Source organism: Eleutherodactylus coqui, chromosome 6 (genome assembly GCF_035609145.1).
Source record: "Eleutherodactylus coqui strain aEleCoq1 chromosome 6, aEleCoq1.hap1, whole genome shotgun sequence".
Lineage (NCBI taxonomy): Eukaryota > Metazoa > Chordata > Amphibia > Anura > Eleutherodactylidae > Eleutherodactylus > Eleutherodactylus coqui.
In genome coordinates this window covers 190,917,476-190,938,800 of record NC_089842.1, presented here as the reverse complement: position 1 = coordinate 190,938,800, position 21,325 = coordinate 190,917,476, and the positions used below count along the sequence as shown (strand labels likewise).

At 44.1% G+C, this 21,325-nt stretch overlaps 1 protein-coding gene across 1 annotated transcript in view; it reads left to right on the top strand.

Moving 5' to 3' along the window:
• The window catches only part of RYR3 (ryanodine receptor 3), a 680,585-nt gene that overhangs the window by 189,344 nt on the left and 469,916 nt on the right, over nucleotides 1-21,325 (top strand). The window contains exons 24-28 of the mRNA XM_066572425.1: nucleotides 7,517-7,676; nucleotides 9,218-9,365; nucleotides 14,899-15,104; nucleotides 16,399-16,573; nucleotides 20,170-20,378. Coding sequence (XP_066428522.1) covers nucleotides 7,517-7,676; nucleotides 9,218-9,365; nucleotides 14,899-15,104; nucleotides 16,399-16,573; nucleotides 20,170-20,378 — 898 coding nt within the window. The remainder of the gene's footprint in view (nucleotides 1-7,516; nucleotides 7,677-9,217; nucleotides 9,366-14,898; nucleotides 15,105-16,398; nucleotides 16,574-20,169; nucleotides 20,379-21,325) is intronic.

Sequence of the window (21,325 nt, the reverse complement as noted above, 5' to 3'; positions counted from 1 at the left end):
CTAGCGCTTGCCCTACGCCATGCTGCCCGAAACAACAAATACATACACAGCGCAACATACGGGCAGAGCCAAGGGAGGGGGCAAGGAAAGGTCGCCAGTGCATACTCACCTCTTGCGTCCTTGCTGGTGGAAATAGCGGCTCCCCAGTTGCAGCAGCCTACCCCTGTAAAATCACCTGCCCAACGGGTAGGGGATGTGGACCTTTGCACCAAACGGGGGGCTCTCGCTGGCGGGCCACTTGCAGATATATATGATCCGGATGTGCCACCTTTTCTTCTGAGGCGGGCCAGGCAAGAAGCAACCTGGACAAACCCGAGGTTGTTCGCCCTTCTCTCCGTTCGGGTTTGATGGGGAGCGTCCTGCCTCTCCGTCTAACCCTGGCCCTTAAAACTAGCCCTAACGGGCACGACCGTCCTCCTATGAGACACTAAGCTAAAAACTAATTTGCCTGCTGTCAGTAGGAGGGATATAGCCAGAGGGGGAGCTAACTTTTTGTGCTTAGTGTCGCCTCCTAGTGGCAGAAGCTATATCCCACGGTCTTTGCTATGTCCCCCAATGACACGAGCGAGAAAAACCCTTTTGCCATATTTACAATAAAAAATCTAAATAATAAAGTAAAAATATGTATTTAATATCACTGTGTCCATAAAAGTCTGATCTATAAAAGTAATGCATTATTTACCCCGTCCGGAAAAAAAAAGAACGCCAGAAATACGCTTTTTCCCTGTCTCTAAGAAAAAAATGTAATAAAAAGTGATCAAAAACCCGTGTGTATTCAAAAATGGTAGCGACGGAAACGACAGGACATACTGCACAAAACGAGTCCTCACATAACTATGTAGACAGAAAAATAAAAAAGTTATTGTGCGCAGAAAATAATTCAAAAAAATGAAATAACTTTAAAAAAAATACAAGTAGTACAGCAAAAAGAACTATACAAGTTTGGTATCCTAGTAATCGTACTGACCCAGAGAATAAAGTTATCATGTCATTTTTGTTGCAGTTTGTGTGCCGTAGAAACAAGGCGCACTGAAAGATGGCACATTTTATTTTTATTTTTTTCCATTTGTCTCCACTTAGAATTTTGTAAAAGTTTTTCAGAACATTATATGGTATATTAAATAGTATCATTGAAAAATACAACTCGTCCCGCAAAAACAAGCCCTCATACAGTGACGGCGATGGGTAAATAAAGAAGTTACAATTTTTTAAAAGGGAGGAGGAAAAAACTAAAATGAAAAAAAACTAAAAGCTCCATCACTAAGGGGTAAAGGGGTTTTCCAAGACAAAAAAAAATAATTGTATAGGGATAAAGGGAAAGAAATTTAACACTAACCTATCCCAGCCGCTCCCTGTCCAGCGCTGCAGCCCTGGGGCCTGTTGCACGGAACCTGGAAGAAGCAGCATGTGGTCACATGCCATTCATTGTGCACATGATCGCTCAGCCAGACACAGGCTTCAGCGGTGATCCTTCTATGGCTGCTGAGGCCTGTGACTGGCTGAGCGATCATGTGCACAATGAACGGCTAATGACCCTCAGCCGCTTCTTTTGGATTCCATATGGTGGGCCTGGAGGCTTCACTGCTAGACATGGAGCCATCGCGATAGGTGAGTATTGAATTTCTCTTCATTTAAACCCTTTATATTTTTACTTTAATGTCCCCAAAAAAACGCTTTAAGCTGATATGTTTATGGTTAAAGTGAAAATGTCCACGACCTGAAGGTTGCAAGTTCAATCGCCGCGTAGTTCAGGTAGCCGGCTCAAGGTTGACTCAGCCGTCCATCCTTCCGAGGTCGGTAAAATGAGTACCCAGCTTGGTGGCGGGTAGAGATGAGCGAGCACCAAAATGCTCGGGTGCTCGTTGCTCGGGACGAAATTTTCGCGATGCTCGAGGGTTCGTTTCGAGTAACGAACCCCATTGAAGTCAATGGGCGACTCGAGCATTTTTGTATATCGCCGATGCTCGCTAAGGTTTCCATTTGTGAAAATCGGGGCAATTCAAGAAAGTGATGGGAACGACACAGCAACGGATAGGGCAGGCGAGGGGCTGCATGTTGGGCTGTATCTCAAGTTCCCAGGTCCCACTATTAAGCCACAATAGCGGCAAGAGTGGCCCCCCCCTCCCAACAACTTTTACTTCTGAAAAGCCCTCATTAGCAATGCATACATTAGCTAAGCACCACACTACCTCCAACAAAGCACAATCACTGCCTGCATGACACTCCGCTGCCACTTCTCCTGGGTAACATGCTGGCCACCCCCACCCGCACGACGCAGTGTCCACAGCGCTCACCAAAGTGTCCCTTCGCAGCCTTCAGCTACACTCATGCCACACCACCCTCATGTCTATTTATAAGTGCATCTGCCATGAGGAGGAATCGCAGGCACACACTGCAGAGGGTTGGCACGGCTAGGCAGCGACCCTCTTTAAAAGGGGCGGGGCGATAGCCCACAATGCTGTACAGAAGCAATGAGAAATCTAATCCTGTGCCACCGCCATCAGGAGCTGCACACGTGGGCATAGCAATGGGGAACCTATGTGCCACACACTATTCATTCTGTCATGGTGTCTGCATGCCCCAGTCAGACCGCGTTTTTTTATAAATAGTCACAGGCAGGTACAACTCCTCAATGGGAATTCCGTGTGCACCCACAGCATGGGTGGCTCCCTGGAACCCACCGGCTGTACATAAATGTATCCCATTGCAGTGCCCATCACAGCTGAGGTAACGTCCGATTAAATGCAGGTGGGCTTCGGCCCACACTGCATGCCCCAGTCAGACTGGGGTTCTTTAGAAGTAAACACATGCAGTTAACCCTCCCTGTGGACCCACAGCATGGGTGGGTGCCAGGAAGCCACCGGCGGTACATAAATATATCCCATTGCATTGCCCATCACAGCTGATGTAACGTCAGCTTTAATGCAGGTGGGCAAAAAATTAATTGGATTAAACTGTAGGTGAGGGCCCCAAAAAATTGGTGTACCAACAGTACTAATGTACCTCAGAAAAATTGCCCATGCCCAACCAAGAGGGCAGGTGAAACCCATTAATCGCTTTGGTTAATGTGGCTTAATTGGTAACTAGGCCTGGAGGCAGCCCAGTTAAAATAAAAATTGGTTCAGGTGAAAGCTTCCATCCACGGGTGCAGCCTACGTATTGCTTAGGTATCGCTGCTGTCCGCTGGTGGAGAAGAGAAGTCTGGGGAAATCCAGGCTTTGTTCATCTTGATGAGTGTAAGGGTGTCGGCACTGTCGGTTGACAGGCGGATACGCTTATCCGTGATGATTCCCCCAGCCGCACTAAACACCCTCTCTGACAAGACGCTAGCCGCAGGACAAGCAAGCACCTCCAGGGCATACAGCGCGAGTTCAGGCCACGTGTCCAGCTTCGACACCCAGTAGTTGTAGGGGGCAGAGGCGTCACCGAGGATGGTCGTGTGATCGGCTACGTACTCCCTCACCGTCCTTTTACAGTGCTTCCGCCAACTCAGCCTTGACTGGGGAGCGGTGACACAGTCTTGCTGGGGAGCCATAAACCTGGCAAAGGCCTTGGAGAATGTTCCCCTGCCTGCGCTGTACATGTTGCCTGATCTCTGCGCCTCCCCTGCTACCTGGCCCTCGGAACTGCACCTTCTGCCACTAGCGCTGTCGGATGGGAATGTTACCATCAGTTTGTCCGCCAGGGTCCTGTGGTATAGCATCACTCTCGAACCCCTTTCCTCTTCGGGTATGAGAGTGGAAAGGTTCTCCTTATACCGTGGGTCGAGCAGTGTGTACACCCAGTAATCCGTAGTGGCCAGAATGCGTGTAACGCGAGGGTCTCGAGAAAGGCATCCTAACATGAAGTCAGCCATGTGTGCCAGGGTACCTGTACGCAACACATGGCTGTCCTCACTAGGAAGATCACTTTCAGGATCCTCCTCCTCCTCCTCCTCCTCCGGCCATACACGCTGAAAGGATACACGCTGAAAGGATGACAGGCAAGTAGCATGGGTACCCTCAGCAGTGGGCCAAGCTGTCTCTTCCCCCTCCTCCTCATGCTCCTCCTCCTCAGCACGCTGAGATATAGACATGAGGGTGCTCTGACTATCCAGCGACATACTGTCTTCCCCCGCCTCCGTTTCCAAGCGCAATGCGTCTGCCTTTATGCTTTGCAGGGAACTTCTCAAGAGGCATAGCAGAGGAATGGTGACGCTAATGATTGCAGCATCCCCGCTCACCATCTGGGTAGACTCCTCAAAGTTTCCAAGGACCTGGCAGATGGCTGCCAACCAGGCCCACTCTTCTGTAAAGAATTGAGGAGGCTGACTCCCACTACGCCGCCCATGTTGGAGTTGGTATTCCACTATAGCTCTACGCTGCTCATAGAGTCTGGCCAACATGTGGAGCGTAGAGTTCCACCGTGTGGGCACGTCGCACAGCAGTCGGTGCACTGGCAGATTAAACCGATGTTGCAGGGTCCGCAGGGTGGCAGCGTCCGTCTTGGACTTGCGGAAATGTGCGCTGACGCGGCGCACCTTTCCGAGCAGGTATGACAAGTGTGGGTAGCTTTTCAGAAAGCGCTGAACCACCAAATTAAAGACATGGGCCAGGCATGGCACGTGCGTGAGGCTGCCGAGCTGCAGAGCCGCCACCAGGTTACGGCCGTTGTCACACACGACCATGCCCGGTTGGAGGCTCAGCGGCGAAAGCCAGCGGTCGGTCTGCTCTGTCAGACCCTGCAGCAGTTCGTGGGCCGTGTGCCTCTTCTCTCCTAAGCTGAGTAGTTTCAGCACGGCCTGCTGACGCTTGCCCACCGCTGTGCTGCCACGCCGCGCGACACCGACTGCTGGCGACGTGCTGCTGCTGCTGACACATCTTGATTGCGAGACAGAGGTTGCGTTGGAGGAGGAGGAGGAGGAGGGTGGTTTAGTGGAGGAAGCATACACCGCCGCAGATACCAGCACCGAGCTGGGGCCCGCAATTCTGGGGGTGGGTAGGACGTGAGCGGTCCCAGGCTCTGACTCTGTCCCAGCCTCCACTAAATTCACCCAATGTGCTGTCAGGGAGATATAGTGACCCTGCCCGCCTGTGCTTGTCCACGTGTCCGTTGTTAAGTGGACCTTGGCAGTAACCGCGTTGGTGAGGGCGTGTACAATGGTCGTGCAGAGCTGGGACGGCACATCGGGAAAAGTAGTGGCGACTGGGAACCGAGTAGCGCGGGGCCGCCATCATGCTTTTGAAAGCCTCCGTTTCCAGAAGCCTATATGGCAGCATCTCAAGGCTGATCAATTTGGCTATGTGCACGTTTAACGCTTGAGCGTGCGGGTGCGTGGTGGCGTACTTGCGCTTGCGCTCAAACAGTTGCGCTAGCGACGTCTGGACGCTGCGCTGAGAGACATTGCTGGATGGGGCCGAGGACAGCGGAGGTGAGGGGGTGGGTGCAGGCCGGTAGGCACTCGTGCCTGTGTCCTCAGAGGGGGGTTGGATCTCAGTGGCAGGTTGGGGCACAGGGGGAGAGGCAGTGGTGCAAACCGGAGGCGGTGAACGGCCTTCGTCCCACCTTGTGGGGTGCTTGGCCATCATATACCTGTGCATGCTGGTGGTGGTGGCTCCCCAGCTGATCTTGGCGCGACAAAGGTTGCACACCACTGTTCGTCGGTCGTCAGGCGTCTCTGTGAAAAACTGCCACAGCTTAGAGCACCTTGGCCTCTGCAGGGTGGCATGGCGCGAGGGGGCGCTTTGGGAAACAGTTGGTGGATTATTCGGTCTGGCCCTGCCTCTACCCCTGGCCACCGCACTGGCTCGGCCTGTGCCCACACCCTGACTTGGGCCTCCGCGTCCTCGCCCGCGTCCACGTCCTCTAGGCCTACCCCTACCCCTCAGCATGCTGTATTATCAGTAATGCAGAAACAGAACGCTGTAATTAAATGTGCCGCTTATTGGCCTGTGGTTGGAGGCTGACTTCGCTTATGGAACGCACAGCAGAGGCAGGAAAGAATTTTGCGCAAGCCTGCTGTAACACTTAGCTGGCTGCGTATGAATTAGGACAACTACCCCCAGCAGAGACCCAGTACACTTGTGGACAGGAATACAGTTGTGATGTAAGAGGCAACACAGAGGCAGGAAAGAATTTTGCGCAAGCCTGCTGTAACACTTAGCTGGCTGCGTATGAATTAGGACAACTACCCCCAGCAGAGACCCAGTACACTTGTGGACAGGAATACAGCGGTGATGTAAGAGGCAACACAGAGGCAGGAAAGAATTTTGCGCAAGCCTGCTGTAACACTTAGCTGGCTGCGTATGAATTAGGACAACTACCCCCAGCAGAGACCCAGTACACTTGTGGACAGGAATACAGCGGTGATGTAAGAGGCAACACAGAGGCAGGAAAGAATTTAGCGCAAGCCTGCTGTAACACTTAGCTGGCTGTGTATGAATTAGGACAACTACCCCCAGCAGAGACCCAGTACACTGAGGACGGTCACAGGCAACCCAAATAGATTTTTTTTCCCAAATGTTTTTGGAAAGGCCCACTGCCTATATACACTAAATATGTCTTCTGTCCCTGCCTCACCACTACTGGCCCTGGACAATGCAAAATTATTGCAGGACGCAATGCTTTGCACGACCGATATACAAAAAAAAAAAAAGTGCAACACTGCAAAAAGCAGCCTCCACACTACTGCACACAGTTAGATGTGGCCCTAAGAAGGACCGTTGGGGTTCTTGAAGCCTAAAATAACTCCTAACGCTCTCCCTATAGCAGCTCCGGCACCAGCAGCACTGTCCCTGATCTCTGTCAGAATGCATCTGTGGCGAGCCGCGGGAGGGGCCGATTTATATACTCGGGTGACACCTGATCTCAGCAGCCACTCACTGCAGGGGGGTGGTATAGGGCTTGAACGTCGCAGGGGGAAGTTGTAATGCCTTCCCTGTCTTTCTATTGGCCAGAAAAGCGCGCTAACGTCTCAGAGATGAAAGTGAAAGTAACTCGAACATCGCGTGGTACTCGTCTCGAGTAACGAGCATCTCGAACACGCTAATAGTCGAACGAGTATCAAGCTCGGACGAGTACGTTCGCTCATCTCTAGTGGCGGGGTAATAAATTGAAAGCGCTGTGGAATAAGTTGGCGCTATACAAATAAAAGTATTTATTTTATTTATATGCAGTTACCATGGTTCATTTGCATTACTGGCACCTGTTATTAGTCACTTTCTACTATTTAAAGTGATTGCATTATTATTCTTTTAGCTACAACTGGTTTGGATTGGTAAGGTTGTAATAATGACTACGGCTTCTCTGGACAAACATTCCTATTTTTAGAATCTAAAAACTCAATTTATATTCAGCCAATAACATTTTGATGCTTGAGCTCCCCTGTTGGGAACAGTCAGGTTTTAATTAATTAAGCAGCACAGCGGGATTTCTACTTTCCTTACACATAAAGGGACAGCCATTAGATCAATGATAGCTGCATTCAACTATACATTCCAGCTCTGTTAATTGAAAAATGTGCATTGCCTTATAACAGTTATATGATGTCCAACGGCTACAAACCTGCTCCTTTGGACCTCTCTGATGTAAAACTGCTACCAGCCCAAGAAGTTCTAGTTGATAAACTTGCCGAGAATGCGCATAACGTCTGGGCAAAAGACAGAATCAAACAAGGATGGACCTATGGCATTCAACAGGTAACCATCATCTAATGCTTGTGTTTATATATAATACTTGGTTTAAAAGTTCCTACATTTAGTTGAACATACAGTAGACAGACTTTAAGGAGAACCTGTCACGTTCCTACAGCACCATAAACTGAGTTATGGTGGTGTTCTGACACGTGACAATGAGACGGTTATTGTATTTTTTTTATACCCACCCATTCCCATGATCCTAAGCTGTCCCCCTCTGAAGTAGGCGCATAGCATGAAAATCTGATTCATTTCAGAGTCCCGTGTGCACGCTCTCCTATGCAAGTCTATGGGAGAGTGCGCACACAGCACTGTGAAAAGAGTAGGATTTTCAGTGCCAAGCTTGATCTTCAGCCACGGGCAACGCAGGAACCAGGGAACGGGTGAGTGTAAAAAAATTCTTTACCTGACTCCTTACACATCCTCTAACAGCACCACAGCTTTATGGTGCAGTGGGGACGTGATGGATTCCCTTTAACTGAGAGGGTATTACACATCTAAGTCATATACTGCACATTTTTTATGTGGTAAAAGTAGACTAATGCAATCAATTTGCTTATACTTATTAAAGGACCACTAAGGCGAAAACACATTTTTCCATCTCTAACCCCCTTACCTAATTGCTTGTCACACTCTGGAGGTCTCAACTGTATATTGCAGCCACTTCCATGCATTGCAGCCACCTGTCTGATGCTTATCGGGCACAATCTCAAGATGCATCAGCACTGCATTAGCCAGAGGCTATACCCATTCTGCCTGATGTTGGAAGAAATGGGGGTGGGGGCAGTTTGATTATCATTATCTTATACAACCCTAATTTCCCAAAAATTTGGAAGCTGTGTAAAATGTAAAAAAATACAAAGATAAAAAGAATGCAATGCTTTGGAAATCTCTTATAACCATATTTTATTCACACTAGAACATAGAACGCGTATCAGAAGGTGAATGTGAGACATTTTTTCCATTTCATTTTAAAAAAAAAAACTCATTTAGAAATTGATGGCAGCAACACATCTCACAAAAATTGGGGCAGGGGTAACAAAAGGCTGAAAAGGTAAGTGATGATGATAAACAGCTGGATCGGCAATTTTCTACTAAGTCACATGTCTTGTGGCACAATTTCAGAAAAATGTTCCTCAACATAAAATTGTGCAGACTTTGAATATCCCACCATCTACAGTACATAATATCATCAAAAGATTTGATTTTTTTGGAATGACGACACAAATGCTTCCGGGCATAAGTGAAAATTTACCTGAGCAATAAGGTTCCATTGGTTAGGAGTTTGAGCCAATCAGTTGCTGTTACCAGCTGGCTCCTAAAACCACCCAGAGCAGGGCAAGAGGTGAAGTAAACACAAATTTGGCGGGAAAACTGTCAGCCAGGCAGGAGTCTAAAGAACTTAAAACTATGTCACTGCTAAACCGAGCCCAGGCAGCAGTGACAGAAATTTAAAGTGGGCGATCACGAAGTCATTAGTAAACAAAACACTAAGAAAGATCTAAATGTTTCTAAAAGTTTTCAATTTTTTTTTTTTTTTTTAGGATTTGAAGAATAAACGAAATCCACGCTTGGTGCCATATGCTTTACTCGATGAACGAACTAAGAAATCTAATAGAGACAGTTTACGTGAAGCTGTCAGAACGTTTATTGGATATGGTTATAACATCGAGCCACCTGACCAAGAAATCAGTAAGTTCTCTTTGTGCAATCCATATAACTAGGAGCTGAAAGTAAAAAAAACTTTTGGTTTGGGGAAAGTTAGAAGCTAAAATATCACATTCTTAAAAGTGTTGTCCAGTTATGAGCTATTTATGGCCTATTGTTTGTACCCCCATAAATTGGTTGTTTGCTGGGCCACTGCACCCAACCACAGAGCTGTTTTTTTTTGTAGAAAGTAGATAGCTCCTTTCCCACTGCAGTGGCCTAGCTTGGTATTGCTGGTTAAGTTCCCATTGAATTGTATGGGATCTTAGGCCTCATGTCCACGGGGAAAATAAGAATCAAAATCCGCAGCGGATTTTAACTCTTCTCCCGCGCGCGGATCCGCACCCCATAGGGATGCATTGACCACCCGCGGGTAGATAAATACCCGCGGATCGTCAATAAAAGTGATTTTAAAAAAAATGGAGCATGAAAAAATCTGGACCATGCTCCATTTTCATGCGGGTCTCCCGCGGGGACGGCTCCCGCGGGCTTCTATTGAAGCCTATGGAAGCCGTCCGGATCCGCGGGAGACCTAAAATAGGAATTTAAAAGAATTTACTCACCCGCAGCGGGTCGGGAAGGTCTTCTCTTCCTCACGGCCGCATCTCCCTTGCTTCGGCTCGGCGGATGTGCCCGGCGCATGCGCGCGGCACGTCGACGACGTGCCGGCGACGTGCCGCCGGCGTGAGGAATTCATCCCCTGGCCGAAAAAGAAGATCCGGCCGTGAGGAAGAGCAGAGCTTCCCCGCCCGCTACGGATAGGTAAATTCTTTTAAATTGCTATTTTCAGCGCTCATGTCCGCGGGGCAGGAGGGACCCGCTGCAGATTCTACATGGAGAATCTGCAGCGGATCTTATTTTCCCCGTGGACATGAGGCCTTAGACTGCAGTACCAAACTGCGCCACTGCAGTGGGAATAGAGCCGTCTGCTTCCTACAGAAAACCGCTTAGCTTACTTAACTGATGCATAGTACCCCTTTTCATAATAGTCAGGCTACCCTCTAAATTTCAGTTAGATCAGTTTGTTTAGTTACCGCATTTGAAAAAGAATTCAATTATTGAAGTTTGTTACTGTTTACTTATTTGACAAGTGAAGCTGTCAAATAAGTAAACAGAAAGACAAGTGTGTGAGGCTGTATGCAGGCTTAGTACAGATAATATGTTGGCGGTCCTTCGCTAATCATTATGTTTACTTGTGAATACTACATTTGCTGAATGAAGCATAATTCTACTAATCTGGCACTACCACTTATGTGAACTAGTTGCACTTGCAGTTTATATTTATTGTAGCAGACATTGTCTGTGCAGCCTCTTAGTATGTTTGTGGAGACTTCATTCGTCGAAATGAAGAAGCATTTATTAATGGATAAGAAAATACAAAGAGATTTCTTATATTAAAGCACAGCCCGTACTTTCCTAATAGTCAGACTAGCCGCAGACATATACCAAAATAGTCTAACTAGTCATTGCTGCTCATTTGTTCACAGCCTGTCAGGCTGAACACTCTGTTACCCATTAGCACAAACTAGTTTCATGGTGCAGTCTGAGACATCTAGGACTGCACCAATACTTAGTTAAATCTTCAGCACAAGCTATTTTCATGGTGCAGTCTTAGACATCGAGGACTGCACCAACACTTAGTTAAAAATTTTTATAAAAAAAAAAAAATTTTTTCATGCAATCTTTTCATTTGGTGATTGCAGTATAGTAGACCATCCTGATGATACAGCTTAGTTGTTACGAGCTGTTGAAACGCGTTGATGGTGTTTGATGCGAGTTAGCACTTAGTATGGTGACTTCTTATAGGCAGAAAACCGAAGTCAGTATGCTATTGTGCCAGTTTACTGTTTGTGTTGCAATCTAGTATCAGACATACTTGTTTTCTGACCGTATAAAAATCGGTCCTGTTTCTGATACAGTATCTAACTGTGCAACTTTAATGGGCTATATTATCACCTAGGAGATTGTTAATTAGGCTACTCTAGGACTAAAAAATCAGTCCTGCCTTTTATATTACATCTCCTCACAGTACAGTGTTTGTTGATCCATAAACAGTTGGGTTAACCTAGTCTATCTATATATCATGTGGATATGACTGTAGGTTACCTCTGTTGGAACCATCACTGTTAGTGCTGTACGGTTGCAAATAACAATAAGTATAAGCACCTATAAGCAGCATGGATACGAAGAATGTCAGTAATACATTCTAGCAGTTTTAATTAAAACTAGATGAACTGACACCTTGGATAGTTGTTCTGTGCTACTCCCACTATCCAATCACTCACACCCTTAGTGGTGTTCTTCGTGTATGTCATAAGCACCACATGAATACACGATCTTGGACCACTATATTATTACTAGGGATAAACAATCTATATAGTTTTTTTCATATGGTGTGTTACCCATAGTTACCTTTCTACCTCTGGTGCTTTGCATTTACACCAGTATAATAATAGGTTTATCCCTAAATTGGTGTGTGAAATCTGATAGAGTGTTGGATATAGTTGGAGATGTATGTACACTGTAGTTATGCACTGAGACATCAAATCTCTACAGTCTGCAATTTCTTTATCTATCCTAGGATTCGATTACAATACATGGTGCCGAGTGGTCACTATAGGCACGATATATATTAAAGACTGATCACGCTTTTATTCTAAAACATTTTAATTTTATATCATTAAAAGTTATATTTTACGCATTATTTAGTGGTTCCCTCGGTGATACAGTCTAACTAGTCCAGCATAAATTAAAAAAAACTGTAAGTTTATATAAAACTTTGTTGCATCCTTTTTTTTTGTAGAATAACTTCTAGTTGTTAGTTTATTAATGCTTGGTGCTCCTCAGGGATGGGTGAATCTCAAATTTGCTGAAACTTTGTCTTTAACCCCTTAAGGATGCTGCCCTTTTATTTTTAGGTGTCTCTTTCCCACTTTTATCCATTTACGTAGCGGTCTGAGGGCTTGTTTTTGCGAGACGAAGTTGTATCTTTCAATGATGCCATTTAATTTACCATATAATGTACTGAAATGGAAAAAAAATGAATTTCTGTCATCTTTGGGGGTGGGTGGGGTCTTGTTTCTATGGCGTAAACACTGCAGCAAAAATTACATGATAGCTTTATTCTATGGGTCAATATGATTACGAGGAGACAAAATTTATATAGTATTTTTTTTGCTGTAGTACTATGGACAGTCGTAACGTTTTTAGTTTTTCATCCAAATAGTTGTGCGAGGGCTGGTTTTTTTGCATGACGTCCTGTAGTTTCTATTGGTACCATTTTGGAGTACACACGACTTTTTGATAACTTTTTATTATGTTTTTTTTTCTTGAAGACGGGATTAACAAAAGAGCAATTCTGGCGTCTATTTTTTCTGACAATATTGCATTATTTTGATCAATCGGACGTTTATGAGCACAGCTACACCAAATACCTTTTTTTTTTTTTCACTTAGATTTTTTATTATAAAGATGTCAAAAGGTATTCTTTATCTTTTATTTTTCCAATAATTAGTACAACCTTTTAAAACTAATTTTAACTTTTTTTTTTTTTGGTCCCCATAGGGAACATGAACTTGCAATAGTTTGGCTTCATAGGCAATCTGCTATGGCAGCATTGGGTTCTTCAGAAGGCCCTCGGCTGCCATGTCAACTGCACGGTACCCCACAATCTAATTGCGGGTGCTGCTCGGGATCCCCAATCAGGGCATTTAAATGCCGCTGTCAGCGTTGACAGCACTATTTAAAGGGTCTACCGCTCCAATCAGCGGAGGTGCTGATTGTACTTTTTGTGGGTGGGTGTCTGCTATAAGAAGCCGTCTACACCCGCATTGTATGTAGCAGGATCAAGCCTTAATCGTCCTCCATACAAACACTAAACCTCCAGGACGTAAACGTACGCCCCATAGCGTTAAGGGATTAATCTGTGCTTGATGCAGCATAAATGTTTACACAGCCCCCGCTTCATCTTCCCCCATAAAGTCTCAGTCTGCAATAATAAGGGTTGCTTGCATGCCAAGGAAGTCTGGGGATCCCATTTTGAGCCAAACCAAGCTTAAGTCAACTTAGCTGTATGACAGGATGCTCCATCTTGTTGGAAAAGGAATTCTTTATCATTTGCTTCAAGTTTCAAAATAGAAGGCAAAAAACTTTTAGATGCATAGGAGCATTTATATTGTTCACTATGAAGTGGTAACTGCCAACGCGTTTAGCAGACCTGTATCTCCACGCCACTACAGAAGCCGGAAATTTCATTGTCCAAGTTAGGCAGTGTAGGTTAAACACTTCTTCAGAGGTTCAGATCACCCGTTTGTGTTCATCACCAATGCAGAGATTGACCTTGACTCATCATCTATATTTATGAATTCCTCTGACCAGGCCCCCAGTTTTGACACTGGTTAGTCCATGCTAGACATTTCTTTTGTTGCAGGGTATTAACAGGTGTATTTTCCTCTCCCTCGTAGAAGCCAAAATCTAGGCTGCGCATGGCTTTATTGCTCGTTATTCACATTCTTCCTGGTATTGGAATTCTACTCTATTAAAATTGCAGCGACTGACATTCACCGTTTCTTCTTGACAGTTCTGTGCAAGCTCTTCTGTCTTGGGCAGAAATTTTTGACAGGAGGCTCATTTTCTTCCCCACAGCAATTGAGCCCAGTTTTGTATAGTTTAAAACCATACCTTGAATTACTGAGTGAGGCACTGTATATACCAAAATTTTGCAAATCACATATTGAGATTTTCCCATTTTCACAATTTCATAAATGCTTCCCTCAGTTGGTCGTGTAGGGGTTTGCTGAATGGTATTTGTATAAATTTCATGGCAAAGTTTGTGACTGTCACTTAAATACGTTCTACTGCATACCTCACTGGCAACAGGAAGCCAAAATGGGAAGTTATTCAATTTAGCTTTATTAACCAATCCGCAAACTTGGACTGTTATGATAATTCCCAGGGGGCAGATAGACTATTATGCAACCAAGGTTCATCTTTTCTGTAAATCATATTTAGAGATGAGCGAATTTTTCCAAAGTTCAGTTCGTCTGGTTCTCTGAATTTTGTCAAAAAGTTTGCTTTGCTTTCAAACCGAACCAGAAGTTCATGAAAAAGTGATGGTCCTTCTTCAATTGTTGCCTTGCAGTACTCGGGTTCTAGGTTCAAATCTGACGAAGGACAACATCTGCGTGGAATTAGGAAACTTCATGCAGATGTTGTCTTTGGTCAGATTTCAACTTAGGACTCCATGACTGCAAGGCAACAGGGCTAACCAATGCGCTACGTCCATTGAAGCACCACCACCTCCTCCATCTTCTTTTATACCCACCACTGACAGGAAGCACATTTGTTTTTTCTTTTTTTTAGTACTGTGTTTCTCAATGGCCCTTTATCTATATGACTATATAGCTTTTTTGAGTTTAAAACTCACCACTATTTTTACTTTTGCATATGGAATTGAATGTCATTCATTTTACATTAGTATACATCCTTACATTCTCCTTATTTATATTCTTCTCTGCAGCTGACCAAATGATGGAGAGAGTCAGTATTGATAAGATTCGCTTCTTTAGGGTGGAACAGACCTATGCTGTGGAGTCAGGAAAGTGGTACTTTGAGTTCGAGGTGGTGACCGGAGGTGATATGCGAGTAGGCTGGGCCCGGCCAAGTTGTAGACCAGATATTGAACTTGGAGCAGACGATCGGGCATTTGTATTTGAAGGAAGCAGAGTAAGTAACCTCACATTTGGGTACATTGCACAACTACAATATAAAGAGCTGTATACACAAAGGTTTCCATTTCATAACACTAATAATCTAGATGTTTTAACCTATTGGCCATTTATTACTTGTTACTCTACCTTTGCAACAGCAAGTACAAAAAGATTAAAAACATTCACCCCAAAGAAACCTTTTGTATGGATGGCCAAAGTATTATATAATTCTATATTCTGGACACGATTCTATACTGTCTGCCTTTAGCCAAGCATAAATTTGCTGTCCCTTAGGCTGGTTTCGCACAACCGGATTTGAATTGCGGATTCTGCAATCAGCGTCCGTGCAGCCTTTTTTGTGGTAAAATGCAGGCATTGAAAGGCATGTATTTTTGATTTTTGCTTTACACTCACAGGCGTGAATTGCGTATTCTGCGAGCAGCAGAAAAAACGCAGCATGCTTTTGTTTTACTGAGGAATCAGTGCAGACAGCCTGCATTGAAGTCAATAGAGGCATCTGACTCACAGCCCATTCAGGTTAGTGCCATACGCAGGGTCACTTGCTGGGCTCATAGCTGGAATTTGCTGCGGGCCTACCGCGTGCGGAATCTGACCTGGTTATGTGAGCCTGGCCTTACTCTATAATCCACAGTTCTTATGTCTTCTGGGGAAGCTCTGGTTGAGGAACACTGGACTGGAGATACAAATAATTATATTTTATGGTAAGCCAGCAGTAGATGCCATTTTTTTCCTGAAGGTTTCTGTAATATGACCAAGAACAACCGACCATTTGAGAGAATATCAAGCATAAATACTATTACGTACCCTCAATGACATTATGCAAGTATGATGGGACATTCGTGTCACACAGAATATATTTTTTCCCAAATCAAAGAATGTTCACTGAATTCCGCTTAATTTACTTGTCAGCTGACCATTACAGTATGTTTTGAAACTTCGGTGAGGCATGCGTATTAAGATGCTGTCAGATACTTCCTGCAGCAATGTATCTTATGTGGGTCCAAAGGATTGGGCATATTAAAATTTGGCAACTGAAAGTGCAGCCGTATTGGTTGTTACTTTTGAGTTATTGGACAAATGGTTATTTATATAACATGATGAAAGTGAAATATATTTAATAATACTGTGCTAACCTGAATTCTCATGAAACTTAAGTGGAAATTGAAAAAAAGATATTAAAGCATAGACTGGTACCATACTATTTATACTATAGTAATATTTAGCAGAAAGAAGGTAGGTATTATTAACACATCCATCATGGAGGACAACTAATGTTTCACTGTTGACAGGGCCAGTGTTGGAACATGGGAAGTTCATTCTTTGGTCGGAACTGGCAGCCTGGAGATGTGGTGGGATCCATGATTAACTTGGAAGACAAATCAATGATTTTCACTTTAAATGGAGAACTTCTCATCACAAATCAAGGGTCTGAGCTGGCATTTGCTGACTTTGAAATTGAGAATGGTAAGTATGACTAATAAATATGAATTTTTGGGAAATTTAGGCACTCATGTACATTACGATCAATGTCATAGGTGGCCAGTTAACCTGTCAGTGTGGGAAGCAGCAGGAGTACCTGGAGAAAATCCATGCATACAAAAGGACAACATGCAAACCAGGATATGATTAGGATATAACCAGGATGTTTGTCTTAACACACTAGGAGGTCCACCTGTACTGTTAAAGAAACCCTGGAGATGAGGGGCAGTTTGTGATTTCCATCAGTAATTGAGAAATAGAGAGATTTGCATTTTTATTTTCCATTGAGTAGAGGAAATACAGACCAGATGCCAAGTAAAGGGGCGTGATGATTTTGCTAATCATAACCTTTTCATTTCTTGAACAAAATGACTATGGCTGTTGATAATTTTGAATTAGTTATTATTACTCCCTTGATTAAGTAAACGCTGAATGTTCAATGGAAGCCTATGGTCCTTTAAGAGTAACTACACTTTCAAAAACTTTTGACATGTTACGGCAACATAGCAAACATTTGATTTGATCAGTGGGGGACTTGACCGCTTTCCAGTTCCTGAAACGATGGGGCAGAAGCACACAGCCAAGCACTGTGCCCCATTGGCTGTGATTAGCTCTCCTTGGAAGCTGAAGATGGGTTCAAAGAAATCTGTGAAACATCTTCAGCTTCTGAGGTAAGAGGATCACAGCTGAAGGCACAAAGTGCTTGGCTGAGCCCTTCTGACCTTTTCTCAGCATCCAATCCACCACTGATCAAAACTTTTGAATGTTACTAGGATATAGTAAAGGTTTTATGAAAGGGCAGTTTAAGTGCTGAGAGCCTTGTTAGATGCATATGGGAAGAGTTATGTACAGAAGTCCACCTTTGCAATAGAATATAAGACACTTAAAAAGGCTGTAACTACTTTTGTATCCATTTGTTAATATTGTAATGCATTTAAAAGAAAAATAAAGAATCTTTACAAATATTTTTAGGTTAAAATTTTACAGCTATTTTGTGTTACTCCTATGCTGATTTATGCTTTTCCATGTTTACAGACTACAAACAAACCTTGTGTAGTTTGATTTGCTTACCATCCATCCTACTTCTTACTTACAGTACCTACTCAATGTATGTTAGAAAGATTCAGGGTACAGAGGAGATAATAACCACTGGATCAGACTCTACGCAGGGTTTGTTTGTAGTCTGTTACCACAGAGACACATAGATCCACAAAATTGCTGTATACACAAACCATATTTTTAGGAAAGACTATAAATAGAGATGAGCAAGCACCAAAATGCTCGGGTGCTCGTTACTGAAGCCGAGCTTTTTCTAATGCTCGAGAGCTCGTTTCGAGTAACGAATCCCATTAAAGTCAATGGGGACCCGAGCATTTTTCAGTGGAGCCGCGGTTGCTGCCAGTGACTCCATTAAAAACAATGGTCTGCCGGCACCCCTGAATTGTTTTTCATGGAAGGGCTTTACATATAAGCCCTTCCCTGAAAAACAAGGATTTTAGTGTAAAAAAAATAAATAAATAAAAAGAAAAACTTACCTCTTCGCCACTGCCGTGTCCCCCGCGGGAATGCAGAACACATCTGCCACATGCGGCAGATGCTTCCTTCATCCCTGCTAGTAAAAAGAATTCCCTGCTGCTACGTCTGCCACATCTGTGACAGATGCAGTAGAGGAATTCTTCAATTCCCTACCGCAGCTGTCATACGACAGCTGCGGTAGAGGATCCTGCTGCTGGCACCCCCATCAATGGATTTCAGGAAAGGGCTTTAAATATATATTCCCTTCCCTGAAAATCCAGTAAAAGTAGTGTAAAAAACAAAAAAAAATAGATACTCTCCTCTCTTCAGCTGCCAGGGCTCAGCCGTGTCTTCTCTGCACTGTCCCCGGCTCTGTAGTGCTGTTCTTTCAGCAGGCGGGGATTTAAAATCCCCGCCTGCTGAAAGAGCTGATTGTGATTGGCTGAGGCACTCAGCCAATCACAGGCAGCTCTCGCCTGTCATTCATTCGGCCATTCATTCATGTGTGACAGCTGCGGTAGGGAATTGAAGAATTCCTCTGCTGCATCTGTCACAGATGTGGCAGATGTAGCAGCAGGGAATTCTTTTTACTAGCGGGGATGAAAGAAACCTCTTCTGCATGCGGTAGATGTGTTCTTCATCCCCGCGGGGGACACTGCAGCGGCGGATAAGTAAGTTTTTTTTGTTTGTTTGTTTTTAAACACTAAAATCCTTGTTTTTGAGGGAAGGGCTTATATGTAAAGCTCTTCCATGAAAAACAATGCAGGGGTGCCGACAGACCATTGTATTCAATGGAGCCGCCGTCACAGCCGCGGGTCCATTGAAGACAATGGAGAGGGTGAAATTTTCTCAAGCACCGCAGTGGTGCTCCCTCGAGTAACGAGTACTTTCGAGTATGCTAATGCTTGAACGAGCATCAAGCTCGGACAAGCATGCTCGCTCATCTCTAACTATAAACAAAGATGTCTCATCTTTTATTTCCAATACATTTAAGCACTAAAACTGGTTAGTATGCTGTACGTAGGATTTAGCATGAACATCATTTATTGAGCAGTTTTGTTAAATAAATACTACAACATACTGTAGCTTTTATTGTAAAGAAATTACATCAACTTTTCTAAAAGTTTATATAGCAGTAGTAATAGCTGTAAAACATGGTTGGGATGGAACAAAAACAGCATTGGACTCATGCCGAGTTCACACGCATAAAGCGGAGTACTTCTGGATTTATTTTCTTTATAGACTATGGTATACGATCTAGAGAATTCCTTTACTGTATGTAAAGTATACTGAAAGGGATATATAGCTCCTGGGTGAACTGATACAGGAAACAGTTTACAATATGCAACAGTGAAAGAGGATATAACAGTTAATAAAAAGATCTATGAACAGTCCAAGTCATTTCAAGTATTTGTGGTCTCATAAACTTCATGAAACTATTTGCTAATTTACTTGTGCCAAGGTTACCATTACTCGCATCCAACAATAAAATGCCATTAATTAGTCAGATTTGTATATATCTACATATTGGAGCTGCATTTGCAATTGTTTTATCCTTCTACTGTTTTATTTCATCAGAAGCCAATAGATTAATTACCACTGAGAGGATGAAAGTCTACATTGTTGGACAATATTGCAATCTTTAATGGATATCACTAATTCATCCTTAGCAACCAGCGAATTCCCATAATGACTCAGAATCTGGCGTACTCCGTTCACAATAGATTAGCTTTTTTGGCATTGAAGTACATTTTTAGCTTTTCTTCATAGTTTTGTAAGGAGTACCAAGCACATTGCATAGCACTAATTATGACCCTGATGTTGATGATATCATTTTTGTATTATTATTTGACAGTCCTTTAATATGTATGCTAAATGTTATGAATTTCTGAGATGTAAACAACCAATGAGAATTCACTTTTTCGGCAGTGTCTTGTATTGCATTTTCCATTAATTCAGCTTGAGGTCCTGGAAACAGATTGCTAAAGGATTTTACCTGAAGAGCTTGCCATCTGTCCACTCTTTTATTGCAACCAGAGTTTATTTCCTATACATGTGTTCTACAGGTTTTGTCCCTGTCTGCTCCCTTGGGTTGTCTCAGATCGGTCGCATGAATTTGGGAAGAGATGCCAGCACATTCAAGTACTACACAATGTGTGGCCTACAGGAGGGCTTCCAGCCGTTTGCTGTCAACATGAACAGAGACGTAGCCATGTGGTTCAGCAAGCGCTTACCAACTTTTGTCAATGTGCCAAAAGATCATCCTCACATTGAGGTAATTACATGCTGCTCTTCTCATTACTTCATACTGCAATATTCATTCCTTACTTGCTATCAGTTTCCATAATGTTTTGCTCTAAAGTTCTGTGTAGCCATTTCTTATCTATTTGCTCTCATGCTGTTTTGCAAAAGTGTCAACAAGAAATGTCGCTAGAGTTTCCATAAGGCTTTTTCAAACTCCTGAGTGACAATCATACTTGATTTGTAATGATATATTGTATCCACGTCTTTAGGATAAAAAAAACGATTTAATTAAACAGATACCATAATAATGCATGGGTACTTTTCATAGCCTATCTATTAAACTGATACCATTGTAGCCTGTGGGCAACAGATGCGTTACATGCCAGCCTAACAGTGGCATCCATCACACATAGGTTACAATGGCAAACACTTAAAGGGGTTGTCCCGCGGCAGCAAGTGGGTCTATACACTTCTGTATGGCCATAATAATGCACTTTGTAATGTACATTGTGCATTAATTATGAGCCATACAGAAGTTATAAAAAGTTTTATACTTACCTGCTCCGTTGCTGGCGTCCTCGTCTCCATGGTGCCGACTAATTTTCGGCCTCCGATGGCCAAATTAGCCGCGCTTGCGCAGTCCGGGTCTTCTGCAGTCTTCTATGGGGCCGCTCGTGTAGAATGCCGGCTCCGTGTAGCTCCGCCCCGTCACGTGCCGATTCCAGCCAATCAGGAGGCTGGAATCGGCAATGGACCGCACAGAAGCCCTGCGGTCCACGGAGACAGAGGATCCCGGCGGCCATCTTCAGCAGGTAAGTATGAAGACGCCGGACCGCCGGGATTCAGGTAAGCGCTGTGCGGGTTGTTTTTTTAACCCCTGCATCGGGGTTGTCTCGCGCCGAACGGGGGGGGGGGGGGGGGTTAAAAAAAACAAAAACCCGTTTCGGCGCGGGACAACCCCTTTAATGGATACATTTT